Source organism: Seriola aureovittata, chromosome 5 (assembly GCF_021018895.1).
Source record: "Seriola aureovittata isolate HTS-2021-v1 ecotype China chromosome 5, ASM2101889v1, whole genome shotgun sequence".
NCBI classification, from domain to species: Eukaryota; Metazoa; Chordata; class Actinopteri; order Carangiformes; family Carangidae; genus Seriola; species Seriola aureovittata.
In genome coordinates, this window is record NC_079368.1 from 21,567,468 (window position 1) to 21,585,731 (window position 18,264).

The following is an 18,264-nucleotide window of genomic DNA, read 5'->3' on the forward strand; positions in this document are numbered from 1 at the left end:
TCTGTAGGATTCATCAATTTTGTGCCAATGCATCTGGTAGATATTGAGATATTTTGCAGGATAAGTGAAAACTTTGACTCACTGGTGGCACAAACAGAAAAGTGACAGGAGCCACAAAAGTCAAAGGGATTCATCATCAATCTGTCAACTAAATACTGAAATATTTCAGTCTGCCATCCTCAGAGCCACACTGCTAACATAGCTGAAACTGTACATGAATTTAAAAAGCTATTAAAACCTGTAATGGTTAAAACCTGTAATAAAATGGTGTGTCTGTTTTGGCAGCCACTTCAACCAACTCCCTTGCTTAAGACTTCTTAAGAACATCACCTAACCCCAAAACTTCCCCAGTGGAGCTGCTCATTGCCAAACTATCAACTGCTATTTTAAATTGCAACATTTTCTTTTGTACAGATTATCACAGATACATGGGATGACGGAAAATTGTATGTATTTAAAATTCAGTGAATTCTCTTTCAACGTGTAATTTATTTTGAAAATGAAATAAGACAAAGGAAAAGTAAGATAAAGAACAAATCAATCACTCAGTTATACCATAATCAAATTCAAATTCATTTTATCGGTCCAGAGATTTTGTTAAATGGTAATGTATACATTGATATCAACAGAAAAGAGTGTGTACAATTTTTCAGCTGTATTTTCAGGAGGTATATATATACACTGTACCATTCAATGCAGGCAAGTGCACAATTGCAATCACCCTTTCTTTCCTCCAGTCTGAGTGGGATTATAACAGAATTTACAACACACACATAATAAAAATGACTGTGATTAATGCAGTCACCAGGTGATTATTCATTAAAGTTCAGTAGATGGTTTCCTGGGTTTTGCCTCCTCCTCATTGCGTGGAACATGGAAGTCCACGTACGGACACCACTTGGTGTTGAGACACACCAGTTTCTTCAAAGTGGAAGTTTTGACGATATTGAAGCCTGTCTCTCCCCCGAAGGTGCTGGGCTTCCAATACTCAGGTGAGCAGATGGGGTTTCCCAGCAGGCCTTTCAGGGAGAAGGGAGCACCCATCTCAACCATACTCTCACCAAATATACCATTCGGACGTGCTTTCTCCAGCATGACTCCAGGGTAAAACTCCAAAGCATCAATGTCCCCGTAGAGTTCCTCTAAACCTCTGGCCATTTCTTTGTCATCTGAAAGGAAAAGATAAAACAACTGGTGATTAACTTAATGGTTGTTCGTTGTTGTATCATAGACATCCCTGATAGAGAGCAGCCTCATAGTGCTGCAAACGGGGCTGTAAATTTAGGATTTTTTTCTACTTTTTTTTTTTTAAACTAATATGAAACACTTGCTACGTCTGACTGTATTGTGCTATAATGCCAATTCCCCATAGTGCAGTTTGCAGTTTGGAGGATGTGGCTGAATAAAAGGACATTTGTACCAGCTTGTTTTAGCCAGTATGAGAAGAATTATCAGTAGCAACTTGCAGTTTTTAAGTTTTAGGAACCGTTTAAGAAAAGAATTGACGTATAATACAAAGTAATATCAGTATTCTGCTACAAAATAATGATTTCTTTTCCCAGTGCTGCTCAAATCAGATGCAAAAGGACGTTACAGTTTATTGAATTCTACACATCAGCTCAGGTTGTGACTCTTTTTCACTAATGTAGCTTGTGAGAAAAGTAAGATGTGTTTGTAACAGAAACAGAAACATTCTCTAGAAGGAAACAAGAGTTACCACAGAGCAAAACAACAATTTAATCTCTGCGATGATAATGATATTTTTTCACTTTATACCAAGCTGTGGTCAAGATGTTGCCAACACATCCTGCTCATTCATGCTTCAAGTCAAAAGTGCAAATGCCAAATTTCCCTATCTACACATGAACGAGATAAACAGGCAAGAAACTTTCCGAAGCAAGTTGTTGTTGCAACATTATTCCTGCTTACCAGTAAACTCAGAAAAAGAGGTGTATGGCTTCAGGTTAAACTTCTTCCTGTACTGATTGAAGGGCTGCACACGTGCTGTTCTGGACTCTTTGATGACCATTTCTGCCACTTTGAGAACAGCTTCATGAGAGTTGTGACCTCCACCAATCTGAAAGACAAGGAAAGTTACAATATAATTTTAATCAACTGTTCTGTAACACCTTGAACCAAAGAACAAACAGGGAGAGGTAAACAGTCCCTCCTCTTGCTGCTTAGCTGGCAGAAACACTCCACACTGTGTATCGCGGTCTCAGCAAAAAATATGCATCACTTTGCATGCATATGATGCTGCTGAAAGGCTGTATATGAGTGTTATCTTGAGGAAGTAATTTTGAGAGGAAGTGCACTTTAATGTGGAATTGAAAAAAAAACTTAGTGGTTTAGTGGTTATAAATATGTGTTGAGTGACATGTAACACCATCACTGATCTAAGTGAGAGATCTTTCCTCTATCTTTCACATATTAGTGAGCAGAAAGACTAAATGACAGAGCAGAGGAGTTCTCTTTCTTGCTCTTATATTCTCTTTATTTCTGGGTTCATGGTGTACTCACTATAAGTCCCTTTGTGTTTCCTTTAGGACAAGTTAACTTACTCAAAGTGTTTGCATTCAGAGGGTTGATGGGGTTTGTAATGATCATCATGATACAACATACTGAATATAACATATTCAAGTGAATGGGAAAGTGGTCTCAGACTTTTGAACCCCACTGCATATTATATTATATATTTTTGGGCATTTCTGCTGTTTTATTTATTTCTAACTACGACAGGGAAGGCAGGGGAGTGAGAGAGGCCTCAATCCTGATACATGATACATGCTTAACAAGGTGAGATACTGGCATGCCCATGATGCAACATATTTAAGGCAAGAAAGAGGGACACATGATAAAGAAAAGGTCAACTTCCTCCATGGCATTTCCCGTCATACATATGTATTTTTAATGTGATATATGTCGGCCTAATTTTCATCGACCAGTTACGGCACAGATGTGATTTATCCACTTTGAAGTATTACGTTCAACTGACACCACATACAATCATTGTCTTTTTTCATTAAAAAATAATGACAATGTGTTCTGAGGTTCAGGATAAAACGTATGCTTATGTTTATAACTTATTTCAATTAAACTAAGAAGACTGTAGCTAGTTTTGACCTCTTGTACACCTGTACAGGATGTGAAGCCACTACCTGTCCTGCAGGCTGTCGAGAGAAAGCATCCACCAGTTTCTCCACCCCGTAATGCGTGAGGAGTGAGGTGTTGTACAAAAACTGGGGGTATGTGATTTCATCTCCGTCGATGAGGAAGCTGTCAGGCATCAGAGGGTGCCAGTGGTAGAGCTGGCAGAACTCCAGGGCGATGCGATTGCTGTACTGGAAACGCACATTGAAGAGCAGGGAGGGGTCAAACTTCAGCTTCAGCTGGTAACCACTCAGCTGCTGCACATACTCCTCTATTATAATGTTGATGATTTCCCCTGGGGGTCAAAAAATAAAACCATAACTTGATGTCACACACTGTGTCAAACTTTATCAACATAAAAAACATTTAGAAGAAACACAAGGATGGAAATTTGAACTGTTAATTTGTTAAAAGTGTGTGCAACGATGATTATTTTCATTGTCAAACGTATATACATAGTTAACCTTTTCAGTAGAATGTTTAGGATCCTGTGCCTTAACATTGATGTTGTCATTTTTCTCCCTTTTCTTTCCCTTTTCAAATTGTCACAATCTCCCCTTCTGTTCCTGAGTTATGGCATTGAATAATGGAGATAAGATGTTACAGTGGAGTTGACCTTTGACCTTTTGGATATAAAATGCCATCACTTCATCATTTTATCCTATTATTACTCAAAAATGTGTTTTGTGACCTTTGACCTTTGATCTTTGACGACAAAATCGAATCACTTGTCCTTGAGTCCAAGTGAACATTTGTGCCAAATTCCCTCAAGCTGTTCCTGAGATATCTTGTTCATGAGAATGAGATGGACAGACAACTGACATGGAGTCATAAAAAAACTTCACGTCAAAGCTCAAGGATTTTTTACTGACGTTACTGATACTGATAAATTACTGGTAAATATGGTATTCTCTTTTTAATAACTTCTATTTTTTTTTTGTTGTTTTTGATATTGAATGCTTTCATTGTGAAGCCCTTCACTAAGCAAATGTAATATAATTTACTTTCTTACTTACTATGTGGACTGCACTTAAAAGGAAAATAAATCTGTAAAAGTAAAGGCAAATTTTAAACTTGAGTTCTTTCACAAACCTATTAAGAGTCAAAACTGATTGATATACTGTAGGTTAAAAAATAGCAGGTTTTTTATTATTTGGTGAAAGCAGTACTATAAATTTTTGACAACGCTGACACAAAAATGTGACTTAAACCATATATGCATGTGCTCCTGAGCCCCTCACCAATAATGATGAGTCTGGTGGTCTGGAAAAGCTGCTCATCATCCCAGGTGGGATGTTCAGCCTTAAGGACATCACAGACTCTGTTGTGCTCCCTCAGCCATACGGTGGCGTACATGGTGAGACCCGGCAGGATGCCAAATAACTCCTGACCAGTGACCAGACGATGCTGTGGAGGGTAACCTTCAGGGTACACCATGTGCACAGGGGCCTCAGATACTGTAGGGGGGTACATCTCACCATTTACTAACTGTGGAAAAACAAAGACCATACACCATATGTCAGGGGAAAGTTTGAAAGATGAATCATGTGTCTTATTAGTTACTACGATTCTGAACTAATTAAACTTTCGAATATCCCGTTTTCTTCAACTGGACATATTCTTCGAAGTGTCTGCTTTGTTGTGCTCCAGTGGCTAGATATTAAAACCAAATGTGCTGCATAGCTAATATGTCTTTATCATGAAACAACATCGTCAAGCAATGTGGCTTTCAGATAAGGTTTGAGTCTTATCAAAAGATTTTATCATGACACAGGAAGTGAAAGTTAAGGCTCATTACTCTTGAGATGCACAAAACTACTACTGGGGGGGATTCCAGAGTGACTACCAGTGTAATTATTATTGTGTAATTTCACTGATGTCATGCTGAATTATTAAATTTCTAATTACAAAAATATTATTTTTTACTTTCACAGAGTGGATGGAGCTATGTAGCATTTTTGTCAGCTGAAAATTTACTTATTGCCAAAAAATGTGTAACATTTACCATTGGGGCCTTCTAGGCCTTCGGAGAAGCCCAAACACATTCTCTTCTGATTCTGATTTTAGCCTAATTTTCTATCAAATTTTCCTCAGAAATGTACTGTCCTAAAACTGTGAGAATAGTTATCCAATCAAATTTAACTTTTTTTTCCTATTCGTTTGTTGTCTCTAGCCAGAGAAAAAGTTAGCTGGCTTATTCATTAGTTAGGGGTTTATAACCAGGACAGAAGGCTGGAAGCCCCCACAGCTGCCTGTGTTTGTTTAAAAAGTGGCAGTTGAATTAACCATTCACATTTTTATTTATAGTGGGTGGGGCCGAAAATCATTCCCCAGGCTTTACCAAAGGCTCAAGGCCAGAGGTCAGATTCTCAAATACACGACTGGAAAAAAATCGTATCACACTTGAACTGCGTAATTGCTACAATGGAACTCAGAACATGTGGGGTATAGGGATAAATATATATATATATATTTTTTTTTTTTTTTTTTTTTTTTTACATTTTTGGACTTAGCAGAAGACTATAATACCGTTCAGTAGAATAATTCTGAGCCACACTCCATTTCATAAGGTGGCAGTACTGCACCTAAAAGCTGACAAAAAAACAGCCTAAAACAATGTTGCTGCCATAAGAGACAGTTATACATTTTTAAGTTCATTTAATAATTTGATTTAAAATATAAGGATAAATTACATTTTAAATAGAGGAAAATTTTTGTTGATTAATATAAATAGTTAAAACACAGCTACACAAGAATAAATATTTAAAAAGACCTGTTTGATATTTCATAGGAACCTAAGGTGTTGTTTGAGGTGGGCTTGTTATGGTGTTGCACCCAATGATCAGCAAGTGAGGCAGAGGGAAACTTAAGTTTGATCCCATGAAGACTGGAATTACGTGAAGATTTGTAAAGCGTGGCGTTTCCTTCCTCACCGCCCTTTGAGTCAAGACGGCCAATGAGGTATGAAAGCTATTTTATGTTCTTCTATTATGGTCACAAATTGATTATGCTAATGTTGTTCACGTGATAGCAACAATAGTCCGTTAGCGTTTCAGTGAATGTAGCAAGCCGTTATTAGCCGTTATTTTAACACTGTGTGGCCTTTGATGCTGATGGATTGTGAATTTATATTTTGTCTATATATTATGGTTGTAATACATCTGCTAGGTGGTTATTCTCTATGAAAATGCTCTGTATTATTGTAATGTACACATTTATGATTTATGTATTTTATTTATTCAGCTCTCACGGCATATTTGACGGCATGGATGTGCAAAATAAACCTCTGTAACCCAGAGAAGGCCTTGTGCTCCTGATTCAACTAGCGGGGAGTAACAAAAGACATCAGAAGAAGAAGTTGCCCACTGTCTGCAATGGATTTCACATGACAGTATTCAGAACTTGGAATACTTGAATTGAAAATGAAAAACCCTTTTAAAGCTTTTGATCTGTGGACCCTAATGAACCAAATGAATATAAATACTCGAGGACAATCGGACTTCACCACCTGCAAAGGTAGGGAATTACCACAGTTTTGCTGTCTTGCTGCTTTATAATGCTGATAAATCTAAATTAATTATACTTTTGTACACATGGCTACTGTAAAATGAACCAAACTGTTGAATTGTTGGAAGTACATCTGAACCAAGATGTGAAGCATGTCAATAATGACAAAAGTTCAAGCATTTATATCTTTATGCTTGTTGCTAGGCAGCTTTGCAGGAGCTTTAAACTAGTTGTCAGCGACCTGGTGGATTTCCCCTTAGTTGTATGGCACAATTGTATGGGATGGTTATTAACCCTAGTTAGCTCTAGCTTTGTGTTTTGTCTATGGGCTTTTAAAGATATACAGACATTTTGGAGAATAGCTTATTCACTTCCGTGTCAAGTTAGATTGATTTTGAGGTGGTCTTAGGCAGACTTTGTTACCAGACAGAGCCGGGCTAACTGTTTCCCCCATTCACAGTATTTATGCTAAACTAAGCTAACCAGCTGCTGGCTCCTGTTACAGTACTTCCAGACATGAGAGGAGCTTTTAAAGGAAGGACAGGCATCGCTATTGTTATGCAACTACAAAGAAGAAGTTCCCCAGTAGTTCCCAAAATTTCAAGCTGTTTCTTTACCTGATATTTCAGCTTTCCATCTTTTTGAAGCCGGAGTTGAAGCTGCCGCATGAGGCTATCTCCATAAATATTACTTGCATCTACCTGAATGAGCAAGAGAAAAATACATATATTTAGTAATAAATTTAAAAGTCACATATATGCACAATGAAAGCGATGTCGTTTGTGCTTAATTCTCAAAAGGTTTTATTGTTAGCTGTTTAATAATAATTAAATTCTGGTTGTACCTGACTGCTGACACACCATGTCAGTATGTATCTTACCCCATGTCCTAAAGCCTTGGTGAAGCCAACATGAACCTCATGGTTTGTTTTGAAGAACTGGTGGGTGAAGTGCTGTGCCATGAAGGCAAACATCAGATTGGTTCCCTGGGGGTCTGGCTTAAATTTGGTTCTTTTAAAGAATCGCTCTGCCAACTCTTTGGGATCAGGAAGAACAGGTTTACCTGTAAAGAAAGAAACATTTCAAGATATCCTCAAGCTTTTAATGTGAAAAACTGGAATTAATTCTGTTAAAAAGGAGAAACTCAGAGCAGCAGAGCGAGAATCGCATTATGTGTTGTTCTACTGATGAGTTAGAGCTGTGGAAATGGACATTATACTGAATTCAGCATGTGAGTTGTTGTAATCTGTACGTAATTCCCCTTTTTTCTGTTTTTTCCCTTTTCCGTTTTTATCTGGCCTTCATTATTAACCAGCCTTTATTTGATCATGCTGATCAAACAACAGTGATATATTATTTGGAGCTAAGCCATTATTTGAATAGTGGTTTTATATGAAAATTTACAGTGTTGTAGTCTCACCTTTAGCTCCCATGGGCAAAGGGCAGTCTTTAGGCACAGCAGGGAGGAGGCGGGTGTAGTAGGAGGTGTTGTAGTAGGACTCCCAGTTGAGGTATCCATATTTGGTATTGTATGTCGGAGGGCTTGGAATAAGGTCACTTCTGACTTTGGGGGAGGAAGAAAATATGTGGTTTACTACAAATTTCTTTTTCTTGTAATTTCCATATTTGCTGGTTCAGAACCTTTCATTGGAATGAATGAACCACCGTGCTTGGACATCTAATTAATTCCCAAATAAGTAGCCTGATATCATTAGATAAAAAATGCTCTTACATATAAGTGGCCTTGAGAGGTCACCTTAAGTTGATTAGTAGATCCTAAATGACTGCAATACATAAAAACAGCAGATTACCCCTCTGTTTTCTGTCTGATCAACCATGTGATCACTTGAGAGTTCCTCATAAAAGGTTCTTTTACACTTTTGCTGTAAGAGGAAGTCACTTGACCTACTATCTTCACACTAAGCGAAAAATGAGAGAGATAGAGCTCCATTGTCGTCCAAAATCTATTCAAATATCAATTTTTTGCTCTGGGCGGCATGTTTCACCACTGTCCTCTTGCTGTAAATACTTAATAGCACACCAAATGTGTATTAATCTGCAGCTGAAAATAGTCCCCCATAAATGCACAAGTGATGTTTGATAAAAAAAACTACAGCGCAAAGCTATTTTTCATCCCTTTTAGATGATTGAAACTATACATTTTTGGCCTGTTTTAAAAACATTTTTAGTTGGAACCAGTGCATTTATGGTTGAGTGAGACTGACACATTTTTCTTTTCATGGGATTTTTTGTCGATAAGAAAAGTATAGACTAACGTCAGACTTAACCTTTGACTATGCTTTCAGTCTGAGTGTTCTTGTAAGGCATGCAGCAGGTCAAAGTGAGAACTTTAACAACATTTAGCAGAGGAAATCACAATGCTTATTTAAACCAGTTCCTCTTGTGGGCTCAAACCAACTTTTGCAGTTACAAATTTGGTCAGGCAAATTTTCTGAACTTGTTCTATATTGAGAGAAAAAATACTCCACATCCAGATGTGATGATTAATTTCTCATTGCAGTCTATACATGAGAATTACACTTGCCTTTCTTTTTTAATGACCTGTGCTTCTCACATTATACAAACATCAAACCCACCATGCCTTATCTAAAACAAGACTTTACAACATAGGAGTTTACCAAGTGATAATTGATAAAGGACTGATGACTAAAACTACTGTGAGTATGACTCCTTGAAATATTATATGTTGTGGTCTCTGATTCTGCTGATTGAGTGCCTTGTTTGGGGGATTTAACCTTATCACCTACCTGTCAGCACTAATCTCATGAAGGTATCTTGCAGGAAAGAGTTGTTGACCAGGTACCAGAACCACTGAAAGTGGGTGAGGATGTAGTGAACCGCTGAAGGGCTGGGCTTCAGCATGAGACGAATTCTGGTCCAGAACTCCGCTATACACAAAGATAAAAAATAAACGCCACTTTTAATAAACCACCCTTTGTAAAGGGTTTGTAAATTGTAACTAACTGGTTACAATCATCACTTTGGCTGGTGGTTATCCTCCTCCAAAATGATGTAATGTTTTTTTGCTCTTTACTTTATAGAGGGTACAGAGATGGTAGGCCGTTTGACCTCTGACCTTCTGAAGAAAAGAAAAGTCCTTGAAAAGTTTCTGAATTTTATTACATTGATCTCAATTGCTGGTGCTTTCATCGCTGTGCACATACAAATAGATAAAAATAAATAGGAAGAGAATTAGAGAGGACAAGGTTCAGATTAGTGCAGTGTTTAAGTTTGGGGTTTATTTGTGCTCAAGTCATGTTAAAATGAAAGTTGAATTTACAAAGGTACTTTTCCTTGGAGGAGACTTAGGCTGTGACTTTGAAATAAACCCAGACCCACACATCAATGCATAGATTTAGGTTGACAAATCAAATTTAGTTTCACTTACGAACAGTGCAGTTTTTTCCATAGAAGCCAGTTCGAGTGCAGTCACATTTGTAGCCGTCTGTACCAAATCTCACACACACTCCTGAGTTCTGACAAGGGTAGTAGCAACAGGGATTCACTGCAAACGAGGAAAACAATATCTTGCTTTGAATGAATGAAGAATTGGTGTGGTGTAGCCACTGCTAAACTAAATGACCAGATGGGTGGCACATGGCCCCCCCTGGAATTTGATTAGCAACCCCTGGCGCCCTGCTCTACCACAGTATGACGGTGATAAATAGTCGGCTTATGAATATCAGAACCTCTCTGTGTTGAGGTGTTACATTTCCTAATCAATGTTAGTCTTTAAAGCTTAAGACAACCCTAGACTTACATGAATTCACATTATCACTACATCAGAAAGGGTAACCAGCTGTGGCCTAAAGGTCATCATCACCACTGATGGGCCTGTATGAGCAAAACTCACTGGAGCTGCCCAGCAGCCAACAGATCACACTGGTTGTACTGGGTAACTTTCCCGGTGTGAATGTGTGTAACTGTGAATACATGGAGGTTAAAAAGCCTTTTCATTATAGCTTTAGATTGCAGTCTCTATCTTCACAGTAACTGTAACTAAACTTCACTGCATCTGAGCAAAATTTTGCTGCTGCTGACCACCCATCATAACCACCACCCCATATCTTTAACATCCTCTGCAGTTATAATACAGCTTCCTGTTCTCCCTTCGAACTTGCAGAGGCTCACTGAGATAATGTGACACTACAACTTCTTCTTCCTCATTAGCTGTGAATGAGACGAGAGATAAGCATGCCCTCTGTACTCAAACAACACATAAATGTAGGTTTCTAAAAGGAGAAGGTGTTTGAATGCATGCACGTTGTTACTGACATGATAATTATATCGAGGCCTCACTCTTCCAGGAAAGCCAAGGAAGCACGTGCATGTTTATAGACAGACTAGGATCCAATCTAAAAAATAAGTAGGTTTAGTTACTTACTGCAGAATGTTTAATATGGGTAAAATGCAAAATTAGCCTGAATTCTGTTTTTTATGCAGTTTAATGAGTGTAATGCAGATCATCACTCATTCACCAAAGTCTACTCGACGGTGGCTTAAATTAAATTGTGAGCCTATCCCAGCATGCACTGGGCAAAATGGAAGCAAGGAAACTCACAGGACCTGCGACATGGCAGTAAATTCAAAAAAAATTTCTAAGGGCGTCAAGTAGCTCAGTTGCATGTGCAGAGGCTACAGTCCTCGCTGCAGATGGCCCGGTTCGAGTCCCGCATCAGACAAGCCCTTAGCTGCTTGTCATTCCCCCTCTCTCTGCCTCCCCATTTCCTGTCTTTCTACTGCACTATCAATAAAGGCCGAAAAAATAAATTTAGAAAAAAAAAAAGATTTCTAGGTAAATTTAAATTTAAAGTTTAATAAATTAGAAATAAGTCAAGCTCTCAATACTTGTTCCACAAGACCTTAACAAGTATTTGAGAAGAGTTTGTTTGATGAACATGAGCACGTTCAGCCTTTTACCAATTAAAACTATCAGTCATTCATTTACACAAGTTCTCTTTCATGTTCCTACTGTTTGTTGATTTGGACCTGATTCACTCAAATGTGATTTAAAATTAAATTTGCATAATTCTCCCTAGGGCCCGACCGATTAATCGGCCGGCCGATTTAATCAGTCGATTATAGCCATTAGAGAATAATCGGTAATCGGCCAAAAGTTGGCCGATTGACGCCGATGTTTGCACTTATTTTTCACTAATAAAATGCAGGTAATATGGTATTTTTCTTAGAAATGATGTCCTTGTGTTACGTATCCAGTAGAGGACGCTCCGACTGCTTTCATGTCACGCTTCACAGTCAAACCGCAGCAGAGTGAATTAGTGAAGACTGAAGAGCCGACAGCGCATTTGCCAGGCCTAAACCGAGCCGTTTGCCTTAATTTAAGAGGGACTCACAGTTGTAGGGGCTTGTGAAAAGAATGTTATTATGTTAATATTGTTCTTATGCCCCACATAACAAAATACCTCAATCTTTGGCAGTTACTTTTTATTGTTTGTTTTCAAAGATGTTTACTAAAAAAGTTGTGCTTTTTGCACTATAGCCACAACTCTGGTACTGAGGGGCATGTGAAAGTAAATGTCTTCATTCATACAGATAGAGGTTTCCTGCCTTTTTGCACATCATATTTTTAGTTTATTTTATGTTCAAATTGTTCATATGCTGCTTGTTCTACACACTTTCTGTAATAAAAGCATTTGGAAATAGTAAAATGTTCTCCCTTCAATTTCTATCTTTGTAACAAGTGTTTGGAACTATATTCAAGCCATCAAAGACAGGTATTTCATCTTTTTTTAAATTGAAAAATGTAAAAATTGAATCGGCTGATATATATCATTTATCAGAATTTTTTATTCCCTAATATCGGAATCGGCATCGGCCCCAAAAAATCCATATCGGTCGGGCCCTAATTCTCACTGAGAAGCAATTTATAATTTTCTTTCCAATTTTTGTCAGTAGTTACACAAATTAGCGTAGTTCCAAGATCTTTAGCTGAGCTTTAACTGTTTGGTTACTAAATCCACACCTTACCACCAATCAGAATCCAGAAGGTTAAGCAATAGATGGTGACTTCAATACAAAATAATGTTGCAAATGTTAAAAGCAGTAACCGCAGCTGTGCTAATTGCCAATTACATGAATATCTGAATATGACAAGCTTTTTATAAAATAAAAAAAAAAAAACAGTTCTCATCACGAAATACACAATTAGTTCATTAATTCTAACCTGATTATCAGTCTAAACTATATATAGTCTAAAACTATGCTAAGTTGTGATGGAAGACAAACCTACTTACCAACACTTGAGTCACCAGCACATGGTGAGCCCTCCAGCAGCAGCAGGTTGACAGACACCCAGATGGAGAAGACGCTAAACTCTATTTTACAAAATAAATAAGGGATTTATATCATAACTGCCTTATAAGAAATCATCTTCAGTGGGCAGATTTTGTACAAAATAAATTTTGAACTCACCTCTCATGACTTCCTTGACTGGCTCAAAGGTCCAAGGATGGGTGAATTTAAAAATTTAATTAAAATTAAAAAAAAATTGCAGTGTTACTCTGTTTCTAGAAAGAATATTTAAAACTCTCTCCAAAAAAACGCTAACTGACATGGTGTAAGTGGCTTTATAACATCAGCTGTCAAGAATGGGCGGTACCACAGTTTCCTCGACTTCCTCCATTTAGTCTTCAAGAGAATTCAACAGAAGCCTACTTCACTTGGCTCCAGATAACTTTTTAAAATCATTTTTAAATCATTTTTAAACCCATCTAGCATGTCGGAGTAAAAATTTGTGTCTTGAGATGATGAAGATTAATGGTTTTCATGTGGCATTCAAATCATTATAGTCAAAGGAAAACTTCACAGCACTCTAACTCCACCTGCTGGCAAATTATAATATCCTCAATGCCTCACTTATGAAACAAGCTCACAGAATTATAAATTAAAACCAATGTGTTTTACAAAAATCAGCAGATAGGTACCCAATAAACACCACATTACCCTTCATTAGAATTTACAAGGTAATGATAGAAAAATCATCAGGTTAATTAGCTACACCTCAACTACAACAGTAAAATGTTGATTACACATGGTAATACTTATATACTTTTTACTTAAGTAACATTGTAAATGGACTTTTACTTATAATACAGTATTTTTCAGTGTGATATTAGTATTTTTTCCTTACTAAAGGATATGGATTCTTCCTCCACCACTGGTGTATGGTATTAAGTTATAATAATCCATGGATGGACTTAAGTACCTTGGATGTTGACACAGCGAGGGCACCTACTGTTGGAAATAGAGAAAAATCATAGAAACCTGTTGTCTTTTCAGATACACATATTTTATAAGGCAGACAGGGTCATTTTCTATTGCCCCCATGTAGAACTGATTAAATACAGAGAAAGTAAACTATCATATGATGGTGGCATGGGATTCATTATGGTGGAAACAAGCTTTAAAGAAAAATATTAACATTGTATTTATATATTTGCCAGATTACAGGATCACAGGGCTCAAAAAATGTCGTTTTGCCTCTATTGACCCCACTATTATGAAAATTTCCCTATTTACCAGGCATCTAGACACCAACCAACACAGATGAATTGGCTGATTAATCAATTGACATTAAATAAATTGTCTACAATTTTTGTAATTGATTCATTGTTTAAGTCAATTTTTTAAGTAAAAATGCCAAAATTTTCTGGTACAAGCTTCTCAAATGTGAATATTTGCCAGTTTTCTATGATAGTGACTGTTTTTGTCTTCACTTCAGAGAATAATGATGGTTATGTTCCCACTGTTTTCTTACATTTTACAAACTGAACAGTGGTGAATTGGTTGTTCGTAGGGATATAAATATATCAACTGTAGGTGTAACACTCTCCACCTTTTGTCCCTGTCCTATGGATTAGTTCTGTTGTCAGCTTCCTCACTGTCTTTCCTCATTCCTGTACATATGATCCGTACATATGATGATGAGAAAGCAGAGAAAACTCCCTGCAGAGGTCAGCAGTCTATCACAAAAAGTAACAGACAAGCAGAACCACTGACACCGGTGGGTAATCAATGTGATTTGGAATAAGGGTGGAAAAGAATAAACATGAAAACTGCTTGTTTGCAGCTGAAGAGGTTCCTTTCAAAAAACAAACCACACAGTGCAGCTGAGTTGCCAGGTTCTGATCTTTGATATCTTCCCACAGAGACATTATCTGAGCCAAACCTTTGTGAGATTTTTGCCTGTTGAAGTAACTCTCCTGAGTAATTTCCTGCATACTGTAGCAATTTTAGGACTAGCTTGTCTACAGTGTCCACATGGAGATAAGTTAAATCTTGACCAAAACATGTTCAGCTAATTATTTTAAACTTTGCAGACCTCAAAGATTGTTGCAATCTCTCTCTGAAGTTTCATATTATGTTACTGAATATGTTTTTGAAGTCAGCGTCAGAAAATAATTAACGTCATTATAAGTCATTTCTTTCCAGTGGCCCTGTAATTTCAGTTAGTTTCCCAATCACATCTTTTCTATAGTCTCATATCCTGAATTTCTTCCTCCTTGTTTCTTTGACATCATCATTTCTGATTAAATGTCAGCAGCTAGTTCATCTTGCCAACCAGAAACCACAACAGCAGTGATAAGGTTTCTTTCCATATCCTGTCATCTTCAAGGAGGGTACAGTATGTGTCGTGCTTCACATGCCAAAACCATATGAGCTCAGCTTCTTGTCACTCTCGGACTAGATTGTACGTTGTGCCAAGTTTGGTCCGTATGTGTTATAGGGTGTGTTTATGTGATTCTGTAAGGCTTTAAGACAGAGACGATGGCTTATAATTTTCCTCCAAATTTAAATATATATAGTGTTAACGAAGCAAAATGTTTTCGATTTTTGATTCTTCAAAGTACCCATTCTTGCTTTGATGACACCTTCGCACACTCTCAAACTGCTTCAAGAGATAGTCACCTGCAGCAGGGCAGTTGTCCAATAGGATTTACATTATATAGGTTTGGTTTTTTTTATCTGAAGTAATGACACTGTTGTGACTTATGATAAACAGCAGACAAAGTATTTTCAGTAGCAAAAAAAATGGAAGTCATTCTTTCTATCATAAAGACAGCACATTGGACAAATCTTTTTGATTGAAAAACCGTCCAGTTTTAACAGCAAGTGGTAAAATACCAGATCTGTGTTACTTATATACACCAGATATTCATATTTTATCATCCCAAACATTTAAGTTTTGGAACCAGTAAGTAAAACCTTTGATCTTTTGAAGGAGTAAATGAGGAGCACTTGAATGCAGCACTAATTTTCACTCCTCCCACTGCTTAAGTTGGGGTTTTCTGGGAACTGTAGGCATGTCTCAAGAGCAAAGACAAAAACCCATCCATCTTGGAAACTGCGTCAGAGCACTCACAGATATTTTCACTCTCTTCACTCTGAATTTTGAAACGTGCTCAGAACTATCGATCCTTGGTGTTTTCTTTCTTTTCAGTGCTTTACGTTTTCCTGGTGTTTATTCTTGAAGTTTCACCGCTGTGGGCATCCACACATCACTCTCCACTGGATGTTCACTACACCAACAGACCAGCCTCTGCAGCTTCAAACAGCAAACTGTATGTGAATTACATTCTGTTTCCTAGACATGATTGATATGAAAAAGAATGGGACACATCAGGAACTAATTATCAAATCATCATTTCCCGCCTTACAAGTGCCTGAAAAGGACTCCCTATCTGCGCGGGGCTCGTAGACATTCTGCTGGTTGCCATGGTGCGGTTGGCGCAGGCTGCAAACCGAGGCTCAATGCTTCCTATGGCATTCCTGGTAATTGAGATCAGATGCTCCTCTGAGTGGAACCTGGACTGGGAGTAACCTGGAAGCATTTATTTTATGGAGAAGATGTTTAGTTAAGCCGTGCTCCCGCTCTAAATGAGCCTCGGTCCGGCTCTGGTGATGAATACGATTGGTGAAAGCACTGAAGGCTGGTTCCTGACTTCTTCCTTCCCCCGGATCAAGTTACAGATTAGCAGACTTCCTGTCCAGTTGTGGAGCAAGCCAATCCAAATGACGGAGAGGCAATGGGCGTGCGGGCGAGGGCATCATGTGTTAGCTCAGTTGGGGTTTCTGACAGAGCCACACAGCGGTGGGTCCTCACACAGCCCACTAGGTATCATTTGTTAAACCTGTTAGAAGCAGCCGATGGTGGAAGAAGACAGACCTCCTCTGGAGTCAGCTGGTGGTCCACCTCTAGGCTATATATACTCAGTTGGCAGTTTATTAGGTACACCTAGTTAAAACTAATGCAGTCTAATATGACAGTCCTGCAATAAATCTGATCTTCGTAATGGTTAAAATGTTCTGTTTTTATTGAAGAGAGGCGTTTCTATTATTTTGTCCACCCTATTTACATCAGTGAGGGTAGGTTATACATTGGGAGCAAAAACTGACCAAAAAGTTGTATCAGCAAAAAAAACTGAACATTATAACTTTCACAACAGGAGGATTTATTGCAGGACTGTTGCATTGGACTATATTAGTTTTAGCTAGGTGTTCCTAATGAACTGCCAGTTGAGTGTAAGCAGTGACAGGGCATCAATTCGTGTTGGCTGACTGTACTTAAAGCTGCACTCACAAACAACGGATTAAATGACTATGTGTAAAAGTGACACAGATAATTATCCCAGCAGGCCACCAACATTGTTAGATGCTGGTATTTGGTTGAATGTAGATTGTGACAGCTGACCAAAATTGTGTGACGAAGATTAAATTGTCTTTGTATGTAACCAAAATCCAACTTCTTCCAAACATCTCACACCAACGCCAAACCTCTGCTTAACGTCACAATGTCAGTTAGCCAGTGTTCGGTTTTGATGTCATTAGAGACCATCGTCTTTCTGACGTTACATTACTGTTCGTTACCTGCTGGGATCATCTGACTCTGCACTGCAGTCATCGGGCTTTTTAACCACTTTTAGCTCATTGTTTTTTGGGTGTTTTTTTCGGCATGAAAACGTGGCTCTAATCTGGCCGCCACAGCAGGTAGCCATTTTCAGCAAAAACTGACTGAATGCTGCCTGTCAAGCAATATGTTTTGATACGTCATTTTAATAATGCTGTTGTTGCTAAATGTGGATATTGTACTGCGCAATCACATGATAAATTAGTTTTGCATGATATCATTGCTTGTTTTACTGAAGTAAAAGCTCTGACCATTTCTACCACTGCATGTACACCACCTGTTTTGATGCTGGCTGAGCTTAATTCACGCACATACTGTAGCTTATCAGTTACTGGGTCCGCATATTGTTCTGTGAGCAGGGTTTAGGAGTTCACAGTCCTCAGACATCTACACTACATGCTGTAAATGATCTGAGGTTCATGGGAGGAGCAAAATTTGGACTCATTCATCAGCTGTCAGGGAGCTGGCACAGTTCACCGTAGAAAAACACAGAGTCCCCTCACTGTAATGTCGTCACTCTGCACACAGACCACATTTTTAGTGTTTCAAGCATCTAGGGTCCAGACCTCAAATGTTAAGGGTGCATGAAATACAGACATTGCATTCGTAGCTGACTATCCGTCAACATGTGACACATTGACCAGAAGCTAACTTGATATT

At 38.1% G+C, this 18,264-nt stretch overlaps 2 protein-coding genes across 2 annotated transcripts in view; one reads left to right on the top strand and one right to left on the bottom strand.

The window, feature by feature from the left end:
* Positions 1 to 560: 560 nt before the first annotated feature.
* Positions 561 to 13,389, bottom strand: ptgs1 (prostaglandin-endoperoxide synthase 1). The gene is made up of 11 exons (XM_056377099.1): positions 13,110 to 13,389; positions 12,932 to 13,012; positions 10,066 to 10,182; positions 9,425 to 9,565; positions 8,077 to 8,220; positions 7,538 to 7,719; positions 7,275 to 7,358; positions 4,392 to 4,638; positions 3,159 to 3,445; positions 1,930 to 2,077; positions 561 to 1,169 (listed from the first exon to the last, which is right to left on the bottom strand). The coding sequence occupies exons 1-11, from the start codon at positions 13,114 to 13,116 to the stop codon at positions 820 to 822; spliced, it is 1,788 nt and encodes a 595-aa protein (XP_056233074.1). The 5' UTR covers positions 13,117 to 13,389; the 3' UTR covers positions 561 to 819.
* lhx6b (LIM homeobox 6b) overlaps positions 6,398 to 18,264 on the top strand; it is a 35,534-nt gene continuing 23,667 nt past the window's right edge. The window contains exon 1 of the mRNA XM_056377102.1: positions 6,398 to 6,666. The gene's annotated coding sequence lies outside the window, so the exon portion shown is untranslated. The remainder of the gene's footprint in view (positions 6,667 to 18,264) is intronic.

Coding starts and splice junctions, on each gene's coding strand:
- ptgs1 (XM_056377099.1), bottom strand. Junction 7,359..7,537: donor CCAAGGCTTTAGGACATGGG/GTAAGATACATA, acceptor TTGCTCATTCAG/GTAGATGCAAGTAATATTTA. Junction 4,639..7,274: donor ATGGAAAGCTGAAATATCAG/GTAAAGAAACAG, acceptor GTTTTTCCACAG/TTAGTAAATGGTGAGATGTA.